We start from the raw sequence: 18,754 nt of genomic DNA, 5'->3' as shown, positions 1-18,754 counted from the left end.
GTGGGCAAAGCAGGGGAAAGGGTAGGGAGAATGAGGGAAATGTCCTATTTTCAGGACTGATTCAGTCCTTACAGTCAGAGACCAGGGCATGGTTGGGAATTAAAGTACCTCTGGGGCAGAGGTTATTGTGGGCGATTCAGTCCTGGGAAAGAAAAAAAATAAATAAATAAATAAAATGAATGACTAGGAAGTCCCGTGTAGGACTATGCAGGTGTGGGTTAGGGCCTCACACCTTCCAAAAATCTGGAAAGGATGAAAAAATTTAGGGTCAGACCCCTGAGGGGCCAGGTGCCCCTGGAGTTCAGCGTGGGGTGAAAGAGTCACGGTGCCTTTTGGGTGGTTGTTTTACCCACAGTGAAGTGAGGGGGCTAGTAGGGGGGTCTCTTGGAAGAGCTTGGGCGGTTCTCAGATTGGTGCATAGGAAGTCCTTGCGATATGAATCCCAGTTGAAGAAGAATACGTTCACCATTCTGGAAGTTTGTAAAGCTGTAGGAATTGTCCCTATACTGGAACTGCAGGCGAAAGGGAAAGCCCCATCTGTACTTGATCATCTTCTGGGATAGGACATCTAGTAGCGGTCTAAGTGCTCTCCTTTTCTGGATTGTAGTGGGTGAGATGTCAGCAAAAATTGGGATTTTATTGACACGGATAATATTATCACGGTTGCGGGCCCTCTTCATTATCTCTTCCTTTACCCCAAAAAAAGGTGGTTTGAGAACAATGTCCCACGGGAGACCATCTTGGCGGGGAGGTTGCAGCACTCTGTAGGCCCTATCTATTTCAAGTTTGTGGTCCGGGATGTCAGGGATAATGTCCTTGATTAGAGATCTGACGGTATCATGTATGTCGGTGTTAGATTTGGGAATTCCACGGACGCGGAAGTTATACCGTCTACACCTGTTCTCCAAATCATCTAACTTAGAGAGTGCAGTCTCAAGTTGTTCTTGAAGAGACTGAATGCATGAGGTATTCTGGTTTGTGCGTGCTGCAGTGTCATCTACAGCCTGTTTGATTGCATCCATTCTGGCTCCCAGGCTCTGGATGTCAGCTTTGATTGAGGATGTAATCTATGCTGCATTTTGAGCTAGGCCAGCAGCCAGCATATCAGAGAAGCTGCTTAAGAGATGGACCATATCTGGAGGATAATTGGGCTGCCATGGAGAAGTCTGTATTGAATCAGGTAGGCCGTTTGGGGTGTTAGCCAGGGGTGAGTAGGGGTTCTCACTTTGCAATCTATCCAACAGTGAGACAGTGGAGGCTGGGCATGCAAGTAAGCCCTGGGAGGTTTGTGGGTTACTCACTATTGCTGGAGGTGGCAGGAGGAGAAGATGCTTGCATTGCTTCTGTATCTCCGCATAGAGGAGCTGCGGCCGCCATCTTGGAAGGCTCAGGGGCGTCTATGCCGAAGTTTAGCTGGCGGTTAACCTCTTTCTTTTGGAGGCCTCCAGACATCCAGGCAGTTGCCCACCACTGTCCTGTGCCTGTAGAGGGTCTCCCCGCGGGGATCTGCTTTCGTTAGCTGGCGTTAGGTGCGCTGGATGGCTGGAGCGGTGTGGAGCTCCCAGTTAGCGAGGCACTCCGGAAGTCCCACGCATGCGCACTCCTCCTGCCTTTTTTCAAAGACGTCTTATGTTTAATTTTTTGCGCTAAAAACAAAAAAAGACCGACAATTTAAAAAAAAAAAAAAAAACTGTATTTTTTACTTTCTGCTATAATATACATTCAATAAAAATATGTACAAAATCTAATTTCTTAATCAATTCAGGCCAATATGTATTCTGCTACATATTTTTGGTTAAAAAATCCCAATAAGTGTATATTGATTGGTTTGTGCAAAAGATATAGCGTTTACAAATTATGGAATTTTTATTTTTATGTTTACTAGTAATGGCGGCAATCAGTGATTTTTAGCAGGACTGCGATATTACAGCGGACAAATCAGACACTAAGTGACACTATTTGGGGACCAGTGACACTAATACAGAGATCAGTGCTAAAAAAAGCACTGTCACTGTACTAATGACACTAGCAGGGAAGGGGTTAAGATCAGGGGCAAAGGGTTAAGTGTGCTACTAGGGAGTGATTTCTAACTGTGGGGGAAGTGCTTAGCTGGAGGAAGAGAGAGATCACTGTTCCTGATTAGCAGAAAAACAAGAGCAATCTCTTCCTCTGACAGAACGATGATCTGCCTTGTTTACATAGGCAGACAGCCGTTCTGCCTCTCCTGTTAACGATCGACAGGTCCCCGGTGGACATTGCATCTGCTGAAAAACGCTGATTGGCTCCCGCTGTGTTCACGTTGTTTAGCGCAATCGGGCCGCCCTGATGTAGTATGTGTGGTGGACAGTCCAGAAGTGGTTAAATACCGCATGCCGGACTACTACTTAATTACCGCATGCATTTATGTATTTCCCTCTGTGAATGGATGTTAACACCATATTATGGAGGTATTTGCTGAGTGGTTTTGGTTTGTGAAGTAAATAAGTCATAAGGTCATAGTGAATTGACATTTTCAGCATGAGATAATTGGGAAAAATGTGTCCCGTGATTCAATTAACTCATGAGATATTCTTTAGTGAATGGAGCCCCTGTCACTAGTCATAGAACCCCTTTGCAGGCTTTGCAGTAAGGAGAATTTGGGGTGTATTTACTAAATGCAGAGAGACTGTGTACTCGGCAAATGCAGTTGCACTAATTTTCTTTAGTAAATGTAAATGTGGTAAAGCTTCATTTTAACAATATCCAATCAGGTGCAATAAAAATAAAAAACTGCATTTTTTTTAATATAATTTGGATGATGGAAATCAGCAGAGCTTCACCACATTCACTGAGCTCTGGGGAAGGTGAGTGCAACTGCACTTGCAGAGTACACAGCAGTGGTGGCTGGTGCTCAAATTTCTTGGGGGGGCAGTCCCCCTTAACCAACCATCTGACCACCATCAATAACCCCCCAACCCCCCATCACTTGATCGATCACCGCTACCCTCCCACCACCCACCCCTCATCAATCACAGCTTCACTCCCTTGCCCGTTGCCCACCGCCAGCCAGGTCCCCCACCAGCATCACACCGATTTTCATCCTTGCGTCTCTCTCCCCGAGTCCCGGTGGTCTCTTACCGGCCAATCAGGGGTTCTGAAATTCAGCCAATGGGGTCTTTGGACTCCCGGCCAATCGGGTCTCAGGACCCACTTCTTGATTGGCTGGGAGGAGGAACAGGATGACATTAGTGAATATTAATTAAACTAATGTCACACAACTGGGTGGGCTCCCCAGCTCAGATCTCTGTGCCCCAAGCCCACCCTTTTTGAAGCCTATTAGAGCCTCAGGCTGTAATAATCTCAGAGTGTCTGCTCAGCTAAGGACTGACAAGATAGCGGTTTGTACTTCTGCAATAAATCTTCCGCATTCAGTTTGAAGAAGTTTGTAATAGAGGTAATCCTTTCATTGTTAGATCTTTTGATTTCACACATGCTTAAAAAAACATTTAGGCCTGAAGATTAGATAAAATCCCCAAAATATAATATATTTTATGAAAATGGAGACCCTGGAGAATAACATGGTGGTCGTTCTAGTTTTTATAATGATAGGTTACTTCCACATTTTACATTGTAAAGGTGGCTTCTCCTAGGTTTTATAATCTTCATATTGTCTTGTTGATTTATCAGGATGTGTTTGTTCCCCCAACATTGCAGCAATAAGCTGATCACCATTTGTCATTATACAGCTCCATCATACAGATTCCACTACACGTGGAGGATAAATACATGCAGCACAAGGAGAGGTACCTGATTATAGTGTCCATGTTTGCATGCTCATGTGTGATCCTTTCACTGAATATCTAGGATTCCATTTCTATGGATGCATACAATCTATGAATATATTGTGTATAAAATGCCAGTGATCCATTGTGATTGGTCCTTTTCCTATGGGGTCCAAAAAAGCTAAATATTCCAGTATACCTGTATACCCGACCGGTTTGGGGATGGAAGCAGTCCACCATTTTTTGATTCAAGAATTGTCTCCTACTGATTTCCAGAGAAGTTATATTATCAAACTTTTAGAGTTTGCCACTAAACACAACTACTTCTGATTCGATAATCGCTTTTATCTTCAGCAGAGAGGATTAGCAATGGGAGCTAAATTTGCCCCCAGCCTCACCAATTTGTTTATGTCCAAATGGGAGGAGGATGTCGTCTATGCCCAAGACACACCATCCTTAGTTTTATGGGCCAGGTACATCAATGACATCCTCCTCCTATGGAATGGCAGTGTGGACTCTTTGAAACATTCTCTTTGAACTCAAATGATCGAGGTATTTCCCTGTCTTACGAGTCCAGTCAAAGTAAAACTTTTTGGATCTCGAAACTGAAATTAAGGACCGACAGTTCAAATTTAAAACTTACTTTAAACCCACTGATCATAATGGCTTTATCACTATCGATAGTTGCCATCACAGATCTTGGCTTCGCTCTGTTCCATTACGCAGAATCTGTATTGAAACAGAGACCTTCAAAATGCACGGTCCTTAGACAGAGGTTTCTTGATAAAGGTTATCATTCAGTTGATATAGACTCTGAGTTACAGAATATCTTAGATGTTGAGGGGGTTCTTTATTGGTTGCAAAACCTCGACGTGAGCCAGATGATAATTATAAATGGTCTATGGTGACCTCAAAACGATTATGACTAAACTTTGGAATATTCTTAAAAGTGACCGTATTCTTAGTACAACATTGCCTGACCAGGCTAGGGTTATTTTTAGGGGTGCTCCTTCTCTACAGAGTAAAATAACACCCAATATTATTATTCAACCAGTCCGTACATCCTTTTTTCATAATTTGTTTGTTTTTTCCCATGTAAAAAATGTGGTGTTTGTCAATACAATATATTGGGAAGGCGCAAAACTGTTGAGTTTAAATCTTCCATAACTAATCGCGTGTATCCCATCAAACATTTTTCTACCTGTGCAACTAAACATGTTGTCTATTTGATCACTTGCTCTTGTGGCAAACAATATGTTGGCCGAACAATTTGAACATTTTCTATCAGAGTTAATGAACATATTGCCTTAATTAAAAGTGGGGACACCAAACATAGTGTGCCTAGACACTATAGACAGTGTCATAACTAGGGATGAGCCTTATTTTCGAGTCGAGCGTAAGTTTGACTAGAACATTGGGTGTTCACCTGTTCGCCGAACAGCGAACAATATGCGGTGTTCGCGGCAAATTTGAAAGCTGCGGATGTTAAAGTCTATAGGACACTAAGATGAGAAATCAAAAGTGATAATTTTAAAGGCTTATATGCAAGTTATTGTCATAAAAAGGGTTTGGGGACCTGGGTCCTGCTCCAGGGGACATGGATTAATGCAAACATTTTTTTTAAAAATGGCCATTTTTTCGGGAGCAGTGATTTTTTTAATGCTTAAGGTGATACAATAAAAATGAAATATTCCTTTAAATATTGTGCCTGGGGGGTGTCTATAGTATGCCTGTAAGGTGGCACATTTTTCCCGTGTTTAGAACAGTACCATAGCAAAATGACATTTCTAAAGGAAAAATTGTCATTTAAAACTGATCACAGCTGTAATAAATTGTCGGGTTTCAGCAATATAGATACCGATAATTGAAAAAAGAGCATGGGATCCCCCCATCCATTACCAGGCACTTTGGGTCTGGTATGAATATTATAGGGAAACCTGAATCAAAATTTAAAAAAAAATTGCATGGGGGTCCCATAAAATCCATAAAATCCATACCAGACCCTTATCCAAGCACGCAACCTGGCAGGCCACAGGAAAAGAGGGGGGACAAGAGAGCGCCCCCCCTCCTGAACTGTACCAGGCCACATGCCCTCAACATGGGGAGGGTGCTCAACATGTTGATGGGGACAAAGGCCTCATCCCCACAACCCTTGCCTGGTTGTTGTGGGGGTCTGTGGGTGGGGGGCTTATCAAAATCTGGAAGCCCCCTTTAACAAGGGGACCCCCAGATCCCAGCCTCCCCCTGTGTGAAATGGTAACTAGGTACAAGTACCCCTACCATTTCCCAAAAAAAGGTGTAAAAATGATTAAAAAAACAAGAGACAGCTTGGGACAAGTCCTTTATTAAAAAATAAAGAAGTAAAAATGTCCCACGAAGTAAGTTCACGCCACCCAACAGACCAAAAAAAACCCCGCAATCGATCTATGGGAGGCTCCCGCCGACTGACGTGTCTTCGCTGTGACATCTCTTATATAACTGAGGGCGGGGCCACCCGGTGATGTAACTGGGTGACCCCACCCCCTCTGATGCCACGGGGAAGGACCTGTCATGCTGTATTGTTATCACAAGGAATGCTTACATTTTTTGTGACAGCAATAAATGGATCACTTTTTTAAAGAACAGTGTAAAAGTAATAAAATAAAAAAATTATTTAAAAAAATGTAAAAAGCCCCCGCTTCCCCGTGCTCACATGCAGTGGTGAACACATATATAGGTCACACACAGATATGTAACCATTGATTGCACCACACGTGTGAGGTATCACCGCAAACAAGTGCAATAATTCTAGCACTAGACCTCTTCAGTAAGGCTAAACTAGTAACCTGTAGAGAATTTTATGGAGATTTTTAAGTACCATAGTTTGGCGCCATTCCACAAGCAATTTTAAAGCATGACATGTTAGGTATTTACTTGCTGTAATATCATCTTTCACATTTTACAAAAAAAGGGGTATACATTGTGTTTTGTTTTTTTTTTTAGTTCTTTAAAGTGTACTATTTCCCAAAAATTGCTTTTGAAAAACTTCTGCACGAAAAACGTGTGAAATAATAAAATTGTAATGACCGCCATTTTATTCCCTAGGGCCTCTGCAAAAAAAATATATAATGTTTTGGGGTCCTAAGTCATTTTCCAGCATAAAATACAGATTTTTACTTGTAAACAAAGTGTATCAGAAAAAGGTCGGGACTTTCAGTAGAATTGGGCTGTAGTGTCATTTGAATCATTTTGCTGCCAGAGCAATTCCTTTTTTGTACACACGTTTAAAAATATTTAGGCCTGATTACTCAAAACCAATAAAACTGATATTTACAAAAAGGAGAGACCCTGGAGAATAAAATGGTGGTAATTTCAATTTATTATGTAACACATTATTAGCACAAACGGTTTATCAAGCACAAAATTTCAGTAGAAAACACACTAAAGTTAATTTTAGGGCACAGAAATGCAATGCGTTACCCGATTGTTGGTACAATATAAAAGATGAGATTGTGCCGAGGAAATGGACACCCAGTGGGGTTGATTTACTAAAACTGGAGAGTGCAAAAACGAGTGCAGCTCTGCATGGCAGCCAATCAGCATCTATCTGATCCATAATGTCAAGTCTTAAAACTGCCATACTGTAAATTTTCCATAGGCAATGCTTTACAATTCCCTCCAGGTCATCAGTTTAGAGTTCACCATTATTAATGATTAGATAAAGAGAGTCCCGGAGCCATACAGCAGAGCTATAGGAGCAGGGACGGCATGACAATGCTGGACAGCACAGTTGCCGTTTTAAGGTAGTTTCCCCTTTTAGAAAAGGGGAGGGGGAGTTAGCCTTGTGGAGGAAAAAGTAGGAGAGAGGGGAAGTGACATCAGTCACAGAACAGTGGAGGAAGAGATTCCCACCCTCCTGCCCTATTTGATACACTTGGGGTGAAGGGTTGGTGGTTTAGCATTGGCTGTGTTTGTGTCACTGGAATTTGAGCGACAATGGTTACATGTCTGGAAGATGTTGTACCCATCCATGGGATAGGAGTTATTTATGGTACCCATTCATTTGATGGTAGTTATTTGTACCCATCCATGGAAGGATTGGAGGTTGAATTCAGATTTTTCAAGTTATGATGGGGTAACCTGGAAGGGGTTAAAGGTTAGGTCACTGGGAACATTTTGGGTAATGTCTCCGAGTCAGGGGGTTGCCGACTGGAGGCCAAAAGGGGAAGAGGTTGTTTACAGTGACCAAGTGTAGGATTGTTTTTATATATTACCCCTTAAAAAGGTTTACTAAAATTTATGGTTATTTATTGTTATTTATCTTAATTTATAGTTGTAAATAAATAGGCAATAAAGGCTATTTACTCCAAGAACCGAGTCGTGTCATTTATGAGGTAAAGCTTAAGGGTAGAGTTGGGGTAATAGGCACCCAGCTGACTGGGCTTAAGTCCTACAAATGTCATGATTGCTCTCTTCGGTGTGTGTGGTGATATTTGTAGAACATCCCCAACTTTTACAGAATGATTCTCTTTCTATGGTGTAGATCTGGTGACAAGGACACCTTACACCCATAACACATCTACATAACTCCAATGGAACATGTGATGAAAAAAAATACAAAAACATGCAGTAGATCCAGCAGTGGCGGCCCGTCCATTAGGGGCACAGGGGGCACCGCCCCCCTAATCCATGCACCCGCCCCCTAATCTACATGCAGGGCACTGGACACATGGATTTCAATGGTGGTTTGTTTGCTGCCCCCTAAAAAAATAGAGCACCAGCCGCCACTGAGATCCAGTAATACAGGAAGGTGAAGTCACGGAATCTTCTCCTTTCCTACAGACCTGGTCTTGGCCTTCTACACGGTATGAGCTGAAATTCTCTTTATCTAGAGGTGGAAGGATAATGTACCCCGTACTGCTGTACCAACTACTTGGGCAGCGAAGGCCAACCATCTACAGAGGTAAGTACTGGGGGTGGGGGATGGTGAAGGCTTCATTTTCTTTTTTTTTATAATTGTATTTTTTATGAATTTTTTTTAAAGTTAACCAAGATGTAGAAAAAAAGTCATATTAAAAGCAAAGATCACCACAAGTGAATCATCCCAATATACATAGAATGTGATGTTACAAATCACGTAATGCAGTATTAGAATTCGCAAGGGGAATATTAGCAATTAAATGGTATAGAAAGTCCAGATATAAAAGGAGTGTAGAAATACAAGAAGCACACCAGGGATGTATATTCTAGCAGGGCATTGAAATGGTTAATGTGAAAAAGAACAAGATGGCGGGGGCAGGGAACCTAAGAGGAAGACCATATTCAGACCGGTCCCAAACCTACCTTATTAAATTACAAGAGAGTATCGCCTACAGTGGCAGTAAGGTGTCCTTACTGGGTTCCCTGGAAGATGTCAGTGAAGGTGGCAGCAGGAGGGGAGACCCCCTTCCCCTGCCTGTAAAAGTAATCCAGCGACTCTATAGCCACTTGGATTACTTTTACAATGTGCAAAATCGTTGGCTAGAAAAAATGATATTGCAGGTGCAACAATGACTGAGATATCACCCTTCCCATCCAAGGATGTACAGGTATGTCCTATGGGCAGGGAATGGTTAATTCTACTCATCATTTATTCCCAGGAAAAGTGATTATTTTCATTCTTGTTATTTTTCAGTTAGTTTTTTGTGGGGTGCAATTATGAGAGCAAAGATATATACCTGTATGTTTTCATTTAAAAATGCCTGTGACTGGACAGTGAAAGGAGAAGCAGCAGCGATAAGCTCATCTCTCCGTCACTCTGCTCTCTCCTCCTATCAGCATGCTCCTTGTAAGCACATTAACAGATTGGCTTCTTCTGCAGGAGAATAATACCAGGTCAGATTAACCACTTCAGCCCCCTTAATGACCAGGCCATTTTTTGAGATACGGCACTGCGTAATTTTAACTGACAATCACTCGGTCGTTCAATGTTGTATACAAACAAAATTGATGTCCTTCTTTTCCCACAAATAGAGATTTCTTTTGGTGGTATCTGATCACCTCTGTGATTTTTATTTTTTGTGCTATAAACAAAGAACAACAATTTTGAAAAAAAGAAAATTTTTATTTCTTTTTGCTATAATACATATCCAAAAAAATATATATAAAAAAATAAATTTCTTCATCAGTTTAGGCCGAGATATATTCTTCTACATATTTTTGGTAAATAATAGGCGTATATTGATTGGTTTGCATTTACAAACTATGGGATAGATTTAGGGACTTTTATTTTTTTTATTGCTTTTACTAGTAATGGCGGTGATCTGTGATTTTTAACGGGACTGCGACATTGCGGCGGACAAATCTGACCCCAAATGACACTTTTTGGGGACCAGTGACATTATTACATTGATCACTGCATTTTTTATACCACTGATCAATGTAAAAATGACACTGACGGGGAAGGGGTTAACACTAGGAGGCAATCAAGGGGTTAACTGTGTCCCCTGTGTGTGTTCTGTGTGGAGGATGGGCTGGCAGCGACATGACAGATCGCTGTTCCTGATGACTGGGGACAGAAGATCTCTGTCATGTCATCTGTCAGAATAGGGATCCGCCTTGTGTACAAGGACAGATCCCCATTCTGCCTCTGTGCTAGGTGATTGCGGGTCACCGGCGGACATCGAGTCTGCTGACCCGTGGGCATGCTCTGGCAGCTTGCAATGGGCGCCCTCCCTCTATCATGCCTGCGTGCGCCACCATACAGCCACGGCGATTTGTGAAGGAGAGCCGACCTGCCACCGTATAACGACAGACTGGTCAGCAAGAGGTTACAATACTTCTTCCATATAAAATACATTTAATAATATATTAATGATGACAGACTTGTATTCATTTATCTCTGCATGGATTGAGAACAAGCAGTTTATCTGTCTCTGGATTTTAGTTTTGGATATATTATTATAAAAAATAAAGTTCCACAAAGATTTCAGTCTGCGGCAGGAAATGAATCCTCAGAGATATTACATCCGAGGGATCTGGACAATATAGTAACCATTAGTGACAATGTATCTCTGTGTCTAGGTGTTCCGTGACATGACTGGGATTCAGATGTAGAAGAACTAAGACCGAGCAAAGAGATGGCGGAGAGATTGTCAAAATACTTCAAAAGATTGTTTAAGACAAAGAGAAGGGAAGAGAAAGAGAGAATCATTGGTAATGACTTTTTGTTTTTTATTTCCCTGATCAGTTTTAATGAAATATAACAAATTATATGGAGCATCAAATACTGAATACTTCTACTAATCCATTTAATGTGTTGATATTTCATGCAAGGTCATCTATATTTTCTAATTGCTATGTAACGGCTTTTTCCAATCAGGGTGTGTTCAGGTTTCTTCAGGGGGTGCCTTAGTCAAAATGCCCAAAAATGATATACAAGCCAGCGGATGTTTCAAGTCTAATGATCAGTGTTGCCGGCTATAGCCGGTGGCTCTGATCATGCAGGAAAAACCCAACAGGCTGATTGTACACAAGTCGATTGATAGACCATCTCGCCCATACATGGATCAATATTCAGCCAGTCCCTGCTGAACAGCTGGCATTGTGATCCATAAATGGCCGGCTTAGCCATAAAATGTGACATTTACCATACAATTTAGGCAAATGTAATTACTGTATTTCGGATTCCTACATGTCTATTAAAATGTATTTATTACAGTCCTTGATACAAAAAAATCTTTATCTATTCTCTCTTCTCCCTCAGCCAGACCCCTCTTATGATTGATAAGACTTCTCCATCACATCTCCATGTTATGATTACAGCTGATCAGACATCAACTTTGTTTCACTTCCGCTCTGAAAAATACATATCGTATTTATCGGCGTATAATACGCACTTTTTTCCCTGAAAATAGGGGGCAAATCACAAGTGTGTGTTATACGCCGACATCGTACCTTGGAGGGGAAGGAGGGGGACGAATGACACCGGAATTCACAAGCCGTCATCTCCTGTTTACTCGGCTCTCACATCACACACACAATTCCCCCTCCACCACTGGCATTGGACCAGTGTTCTGTCTATCACAGGAGCTGGTCCAATGCCGATGGCGGAGGCAGAACTGTGGGTGAGAGAGCCGAGTGAGAGCCGAGTAAACAGGAGATGATGGCTCAGTGATTTCCTGCACTGTCCAGGCTGCATCGATGGTGAGGCTGCAGATGAGCATTGAGGCTAAAAAGGGTCATTGATGAGATGGGCTGCAGATGGATGGGCATTGTTCAGGCTGCATTGATGAAATGTGCTGCAGATGGATGGGCATTGTTCAGTCTGCATTGATGAGATGTGCTGCAGATGGATGGGCATTGTTCAGGCTGCATTGATGAAATGTGCTGCAGATGGATGGGCATTGTTCAGGCTGCATTGATGAGATGTGCTGCAGATGGATGGGCATTGATCAGGCTGCATTGATGAGATGTGCTGCAGATGGATGGGCATTGATCAAGCTGCATTGATGAAATGTGCTGCAGATGGATGGGCATTGATCAAGCTGCATTGATGAGATGTGCTGCAGATTTATAGGCATTGATCAGGCTGCATTGATGAGATGTGCTGCAGATTTATAGGCATTGATCAGGCTGCATTGATGAGATGTGCTGCAGATGGATGGGCATTGATCAGGCTGCATTGATGGGAGATGAGGAGGCTGCAGATGGGCACTGACCCTTATTTTAATTCAAAGTTATTATTTAAAAAATATGTTTTTTTCCTGAAACTTCCCTCTTAAAAATATGGTGCGTGTTATACGCCAATACTTAATATCTAATTGGCTTATATCCATTGGTAGCAATAACTCTCGGTGGAGCTGCTGGCATTGTGATCCATATATGGCCGGCTTAGCCATAAAATGTGACATTTACCATACAATTTAGGCAAATGTGATTACTGTATTTCCAATTCCTACATGTCTATTAAAATGTATTTATTACAGTCCTTGATACAAAAAAATCTTTATCTATTCTCTCTTCTCCCTCAGCCAGACCCCTCTTATGATTGATAAGACTTCTCCATCACATCTCCATGTTATGATTACAGCTGATCAGACATCAACTTTGTTTCACTTCCGCTCTGAAAAATACATATCAAATTTATCGGCGTATAATACGCACTTTTTCCCCTGAAAATAGGGGGCAAATCACAGGTGTGTGTTATACACCGACAACGTACCTTGGAGGGGAAGGAGGGGGATGAACGACGCCGGAATTCACAAACCGTCATCTCTTGTTTACTCGGCTCTCACATCACACACACAATCCCACCTCCACCACTGACATTGGACCAGTGTTCTGTCTATCACAGAAGCTGGTCCAATGCCGATGGCAGAGACGGAATTGTGTGTGAGAGAGCCGAGTGAGAGCCGAGTAAACAAGAGATGACGGCTCGGTGATCTTCCGGCAGATGGAGGACCCCTCCGGAGAGCGTCCTCAGAGCGAGGCGTGGAACGCACAGGACAGCTTGCTGCGGACGGATGACATCATCAAAGCTGGATGCGTTTCGAGAGCGTGTGCACTTGGCGATCCTTGCAAGTCGCGCTCCTTTGTCAACAGATAGGAATCTCAAAACGTGTCCAGCTTTGATGATGTCATCTGTCCGCATCAAGCTGTCCTGTGCGTTCCACGCCTCACTCTGAGGAAGCTCTCCGGAGGCGTCCTCCATCTGCCAGAAGATCTCACAGTTGTCAGCAAGGAATCCACACTGCTTAGGACTTGGGGATGTGTCACTGTATTATTAATACCAGGCATGTTTATTCCTACAAAATGTGAGTTGATCTACATCTATTATTAAAAGCGTTATTTCTAAAATACTGCACTCAGGCGCCTCTCTACCTGCGTTTTGTTGCAGCTGAGGAATTGGTTTCTACCCTATCATGATGGTGGCCCTGCTTGCATTTTTTGGATGCTTTTTTCACCATTCCTAAAGAGACTCTTTTAGCCGATATTTTTATGGACTGACCAGACTATTTTTATCATTACTTCCCCTTTTTTTTAGCAGATTTGTATCAGAATGTATATGATGTCTGACTTGTTTAGCGCCAATACTTGTTATATTCCTGGTATATATACAGATATAATGGTTTATCAAGCACAAAATGTCAGTAAAAAGACACTAAAGTTAACCCTTTCCAGACCGCCCATCGCATATATATATACTGAGGCAGGGCGGCCCAGCTGCACAAAAACATGTACAGGTATGTGATTTTGGGGACGAGATCCAGGGGGTACGCACACGCCACCGGAGTGTCGCTCCCACTGTGATTGGACACAGAGCAGATCATTCAGAAGAAAGGGAGTACAGAGGTCTGCCTATGTAAATAAGGCAATCCGCTGTTCTGTCAGGGTGTAAAAGAGAGATCTTGTGTTTCAGCTTAGCTGAGGCACGGATCTCTTTTCCTCAAGTGAATCCCCCACAGTTAGAAAGCATCCCCTAGGGGCACACTTAACCCCTTGATCACCCCTGGTTTTAACTCCTTCCTGCCAGTGTATTTTATACAGTGACAGTGCATTTTTTAGCACTGATCACTGTATTGGGTCTCCAAAAAGCGTCACTTATTATCAGATTTATCCACTGCAATGTTGCAGTCCTGCAAAAAAAAATACCATAATCGCTGATCGCTGCCATTACTAGTAAAAATAAAAGAAAGTTCATAAATCTATCCCATAGTTTGTAGATGCTAGAACTTTTGCGCAAATCAATCATATACTATATTGGGATTTTTTTACCAAAAACATGTAGCAGAATACACATTGGTCCAAACCGATGAAGAAATTTGATTTTTTTAGGGCTGTTACTGATTAAAATTTTCGTGTTCGATTGATCAATTTTTTTAAAATCGATTAATCGACTAATTCAATTAATTATAATGCACATACAGATCCTGGATAAATGAGAATAGGATGTATTTGCTTATATTGTCCATCTGAAGGAGAACTTATTTTAAATTTCAATCATTTTATTGCAGTATTTATAATTCATTGAACCTGATGAATAATGCAGTTTTTATGACTGAGTACTCCTCCACTGGTACACCGCTGTTTTATCTCCCCAGTTCTCAGCAGTCCAGGAAGAACCCCCTGGGTGGTGTGTCAACAGGAAGTGAGGTCGGTGGAGCGCAACATGCACAGCGCCTGTGCCTCATCGCCTAACACTTCCTAATGACTAGATAGCAAATGACGCCAATCACAGAAGGACAAACCTCCGTGATGACGCATCGGCTGGAAATGATGTCAGTGGAACGCAACGTCGATGTCTGTGATGTCACCGGATCTCCGACGGCACTCCCTAAAGACCCGGAAGCCGGAGGTGAGTACCGATCAAAGGAAGTTTGATCGATCAAAAAAATTAATCGATTAATCAAGGAATTAATAGTTAATTTCCACAGCCCTATTTTTTTTATTGGAAAGGTTTTATAGCAGAAAGTAAAAATATATTGTTTTTTTTTTCAAAATTGTAGTTTTTTTTGTTTCAAATAATAAAAACTGCAGAGGTGATCAAATACCACCAAAATAAATCTCTATTTGGGTTAAAAAAAAGGATGCAAATTTTATTTGAGTACAGTGTCGCACGACCGCGCATTTGTCAGTTAAAGAGATGCAGTGCCATATCGCAAAAAATGGCCTGGTCATGAATTGGGGTAAACCTTCCAGGGCTGAAGTGGTTAATGTTGGGGCACACAAATCCCTGTCCTCCTGATGAGATCCCGGGGAATGCTGTGTACTTCAAATCTCATGAGGAGATGACTCTGCACAGTGCAGGATTGTCTTCTCAGGAGATTCAGGCATACCTTGGGATCTCACCAGAGAGACAGTGAAGTTAGCTAGGGATGAGGAAACGATTTATAAAATGTATGTAAGCACTAAGGGCACTTTCATACTGGAGCATTGGGGGTAAAGCGCCGTTATTTTTAACCCCCACTAGCGGCTGAAAAAGGGTTAAAAGTGCCCACAAAGCGCCGCTTTGCTGACACATCGGTGGCGCTGCCCATTGATTTCAATATGCAGGGGCGCTTTAGGAGCAGTGTATACACCGCTCCTAAAGCTCCTCAAAGATGCTGCTAGCAGCACTTTTTTAGCGTCCTGCCAGCGCACCGCTCCAGCCCTCGGGCATTCACACTGGAGTGACAGGGGAGGCGCTTTACAGGCGCTATATTTAGTGCTATAGAGCATGTAAAGCACCTGAGTGTGAAAGTAGCCTAACAACGAATTTATCTTATTTGCACTCATTTCCTCTCTTAAATGTACCATTGAAAGTGTTCTGTTATATCTGTTCAATTAGTGCAAAAAACTTGTTGATCCTGCCAGAAATCTTCCTGTGTACTCTAAGCCTTTGCTGCACTCTTATGTTATGGAGAAGAGGAGAGGGGGAGGTGTTCTGTAAAACCATTTCCTGTCCTAGGGTGACAATGTTGCCTCTGCTGGGATCAGAAGGCCGGGCAGAGTCCTTTAGCACACATTACAGAGTAACAAGGATAATGGTGCTGGTGGAGGGGGACATGAAGGAGTCAAAGCTAAAGGGGACTGAAGTGCCTCTTTAAAGTGGTAATAAAGTCAGTTTTTTTTATTTATACCTATAGGCAATAGGGATGAGCCAAACACCCCACTGTTCAGTTTGCACCAGAACATGCGAACAGGCCAATATTCGTTCAAACACGTGAACACCGTTAAAGTCTATGGGACTCGAACATGAAAAATCAAAAGTGCTAATTTTAAAGGCTTATATGCAAGTTATTGTCATAAAAAGTGTTTGGGGACCTGGGTCCTGCCCCAGGGGACATGGATCAATGCAAAAAAAAGTTTTAAAAACGGATGGGAGCAGTGATTTTAATAATGCTTAAAGTCAAACAATAAAAGTGTAATATTCCTTTAAATTTTGTACACTGGGATGTGTCTATAGTATGCGTGTAAAGGGGTGCATGTTTCCCGTGTTTTACTGTCAGACTGTTCTAAATGACATTTCTAAAGGAATAAAAGTTATTTAACCACTTCAGCCCCAGACCCCTTCCTGACCAGAGCACTTTTTAAAATTTGGCACTGCGTCGCTTTAACTGCTAATTGCACGGTCATGCAATGCTGTACCCAAAGAAAATTTGCGTCCTCTTCTTCCCATAAATAGAGCTTTCTTTTGATGGTATTTGATCACCTCTGCGTTTTTTTTTTTTGCGCTATAAACGGAAAAAGACCGAAAATTTTGAAAAAAATTGATAATTTGTACTTTTTGTTATAAAAAAAATCCAATAAACTCAATTTTAGTCATACATTTAGGCCAAAATGTATTCGGCCACATGTCTTTGGAAAAAAAAGTCAATAACCGTATATTTATTGGTTTGCGCAAAAGTTATAGCGTCTACAAACTAGGGTACATTTTCTGGAATTTACACAGCTTTTAGTTTATGACTGCCTATGTCATTTCTTGAGTTGCTAAAATGGCAGGGCAGTACAACCCCCCCCCCAAATGACCCCATTTTGGAAAGTAGACACCCCAAGGAAATTGCTGAGAGGCATGTTGAGCCCATTGAATATTAATTTTTTTGTCCCAAGTGATTGAATAATGACAAAAAAATAATAATTACAAAAAGTTGTCACTAAATGATATATTGCTCAAACAGGCCATGGGCATATGTGGAATTGCACCCCAAAATACATTCAGCTGCTTCTCCTGAGTATGGGGATACCACATGTGTGGGACTTTTTGGGAGCCTAGCCGCGTACGGGGCCCCGAAAACCAATCACCGCCTTCAGGATTTCTAAGGGCGTAAATTTTTGATTTCACTCCTCACTACCTATCACAGTTTTGAAGGCCATAAAATGCCCAGATGGCACAAACCCCCCCCCCCCCCCAAAATGATACCATTTGGAAAGTAGACACCCCAAGCTATTTGCTGAGAGGCATGTTGAGTCCATGGAATATTTTATATTTTGACACAAGTTGCGGGAAAGTGACAATTTTTTTTTTGCACAAAGTTGTGACTAAATGATATATTGCTCACACAGGCCATGGGCATATGTGGAATTGCACCCCAAAATACATTTAGCTGCTTCTCCTGGGTATGGGGATACCACATGTGTGGGACTTTTTGGGAGCCTAGCTGCGTACGGGGCCCCGAAAACCAATCACCGTCTTCAGTATTTCTAAGGGTGTTAATTTTTGATTTCACTCTTCACTGCCTATCACAGTTTCGGAGGCCATGGAATGCCCAGGTGGCACAACCCCCCCCCCCCCCAAATGACCCCATTTTGGAAAGTAGACACCCCAAGCTATTTGCTGAGAGGCATGGTGAGTATTTTGCAGCTCTCTTTTGTTTTTGAAAATAAAGAAAGACAAGAAATAATTTTTTTTTTCTTTTTTCAATTTTCAAAACTTTGTGACAAAAAGTGAGGTCTGCAAAATACTCACTATACCTCTCAGCAAATAGCTTGGGGTGTCTACTTTCCAAAATATTGTCATTTGGGGGGGTTTGTGCCACCTGGGCATTCCATGGCCTCCGAAACTGTGATAGGCAGTGAAGAGTGAAATCAAAAATTTACGCCCTTAGAAAGCCTGAAGACGGTGCTTGGTTTTCGGGGTATCGTACGTGGCTAGGCTTCCAAAAAGTCCCACACATGTGATATCCCCGTACTCAGGAGAAGCAACAGAATGTATTTTGGGGTGTAATTTCACATATTCCCATGGCATGTTTGAGCAATATATCATTTAGTGACAACTTTGTGCAAAAAAAAAAAACATGGATACCAAACATGACATGCTTTAAAATTGCACACAAACGTGCAGTGGCAACAAAATAAATACATTTTTAAAAGCCTTTAAAAGCCTTTACAGGTTACCACTTTAGATTTACAGAGGAGGTCTACTGCTAAAATTACTACCCTCGATCTGACCTTCGCGGTGATACCTCACATGCATGGTGCAATTGCTGTTTACATTTGACGCCAGACCGACGCTTGCGTTCGCCTTTGCGTGAGAGCAGGGAGGGACAGGGGTGCTT

General features: G+C 42.1%; 1 protein-coding gene across 1 annotated transcript in view; it reads left to right on the top strand.

Annotated features, from left to right (window-relative positions):
• LOC141116655 (NACHT, LRR and PYD domains-containing protein 12-like) overlaps positions 1-18,754 on the top strand; it is a 423,319-nt gene that overhangs the window by 16,239 nt on the left and 388,326 nt on the right. Inside the window, exon 2 of the mRNA XM_073609048.1 lies at positions 10,803-10,934. Coding sequence (XP_073465149.1) covers positions 10,859-10,934 — 76 coding nt within the window. The 5' untranslated portion in view covers positions 10,803-10,858. The remainder of the gene's footprint in view (positions 1-10,802; positions 10,935-18,754) is intronic.

The sequence above is a fragment of the Aquarana catesbeiana genome, linkage group LG13 (assembly GCF_042186555.1).
Source record: "Aquarana catesbeiana isolate 2022-GZ linkage group LG13, ASM4218655v1, whole genome shotgun sequence".
NCBI lineage: Eukaryota > Metazoa > Chordata > Amphibia > Anura > Ranidae > Aquarana > Aquarana catesbeiana.
Note: the sequence above shows the minus strand (reverse complement) of the source record. Positions and strands in the feature narration are given on the sequence as shown.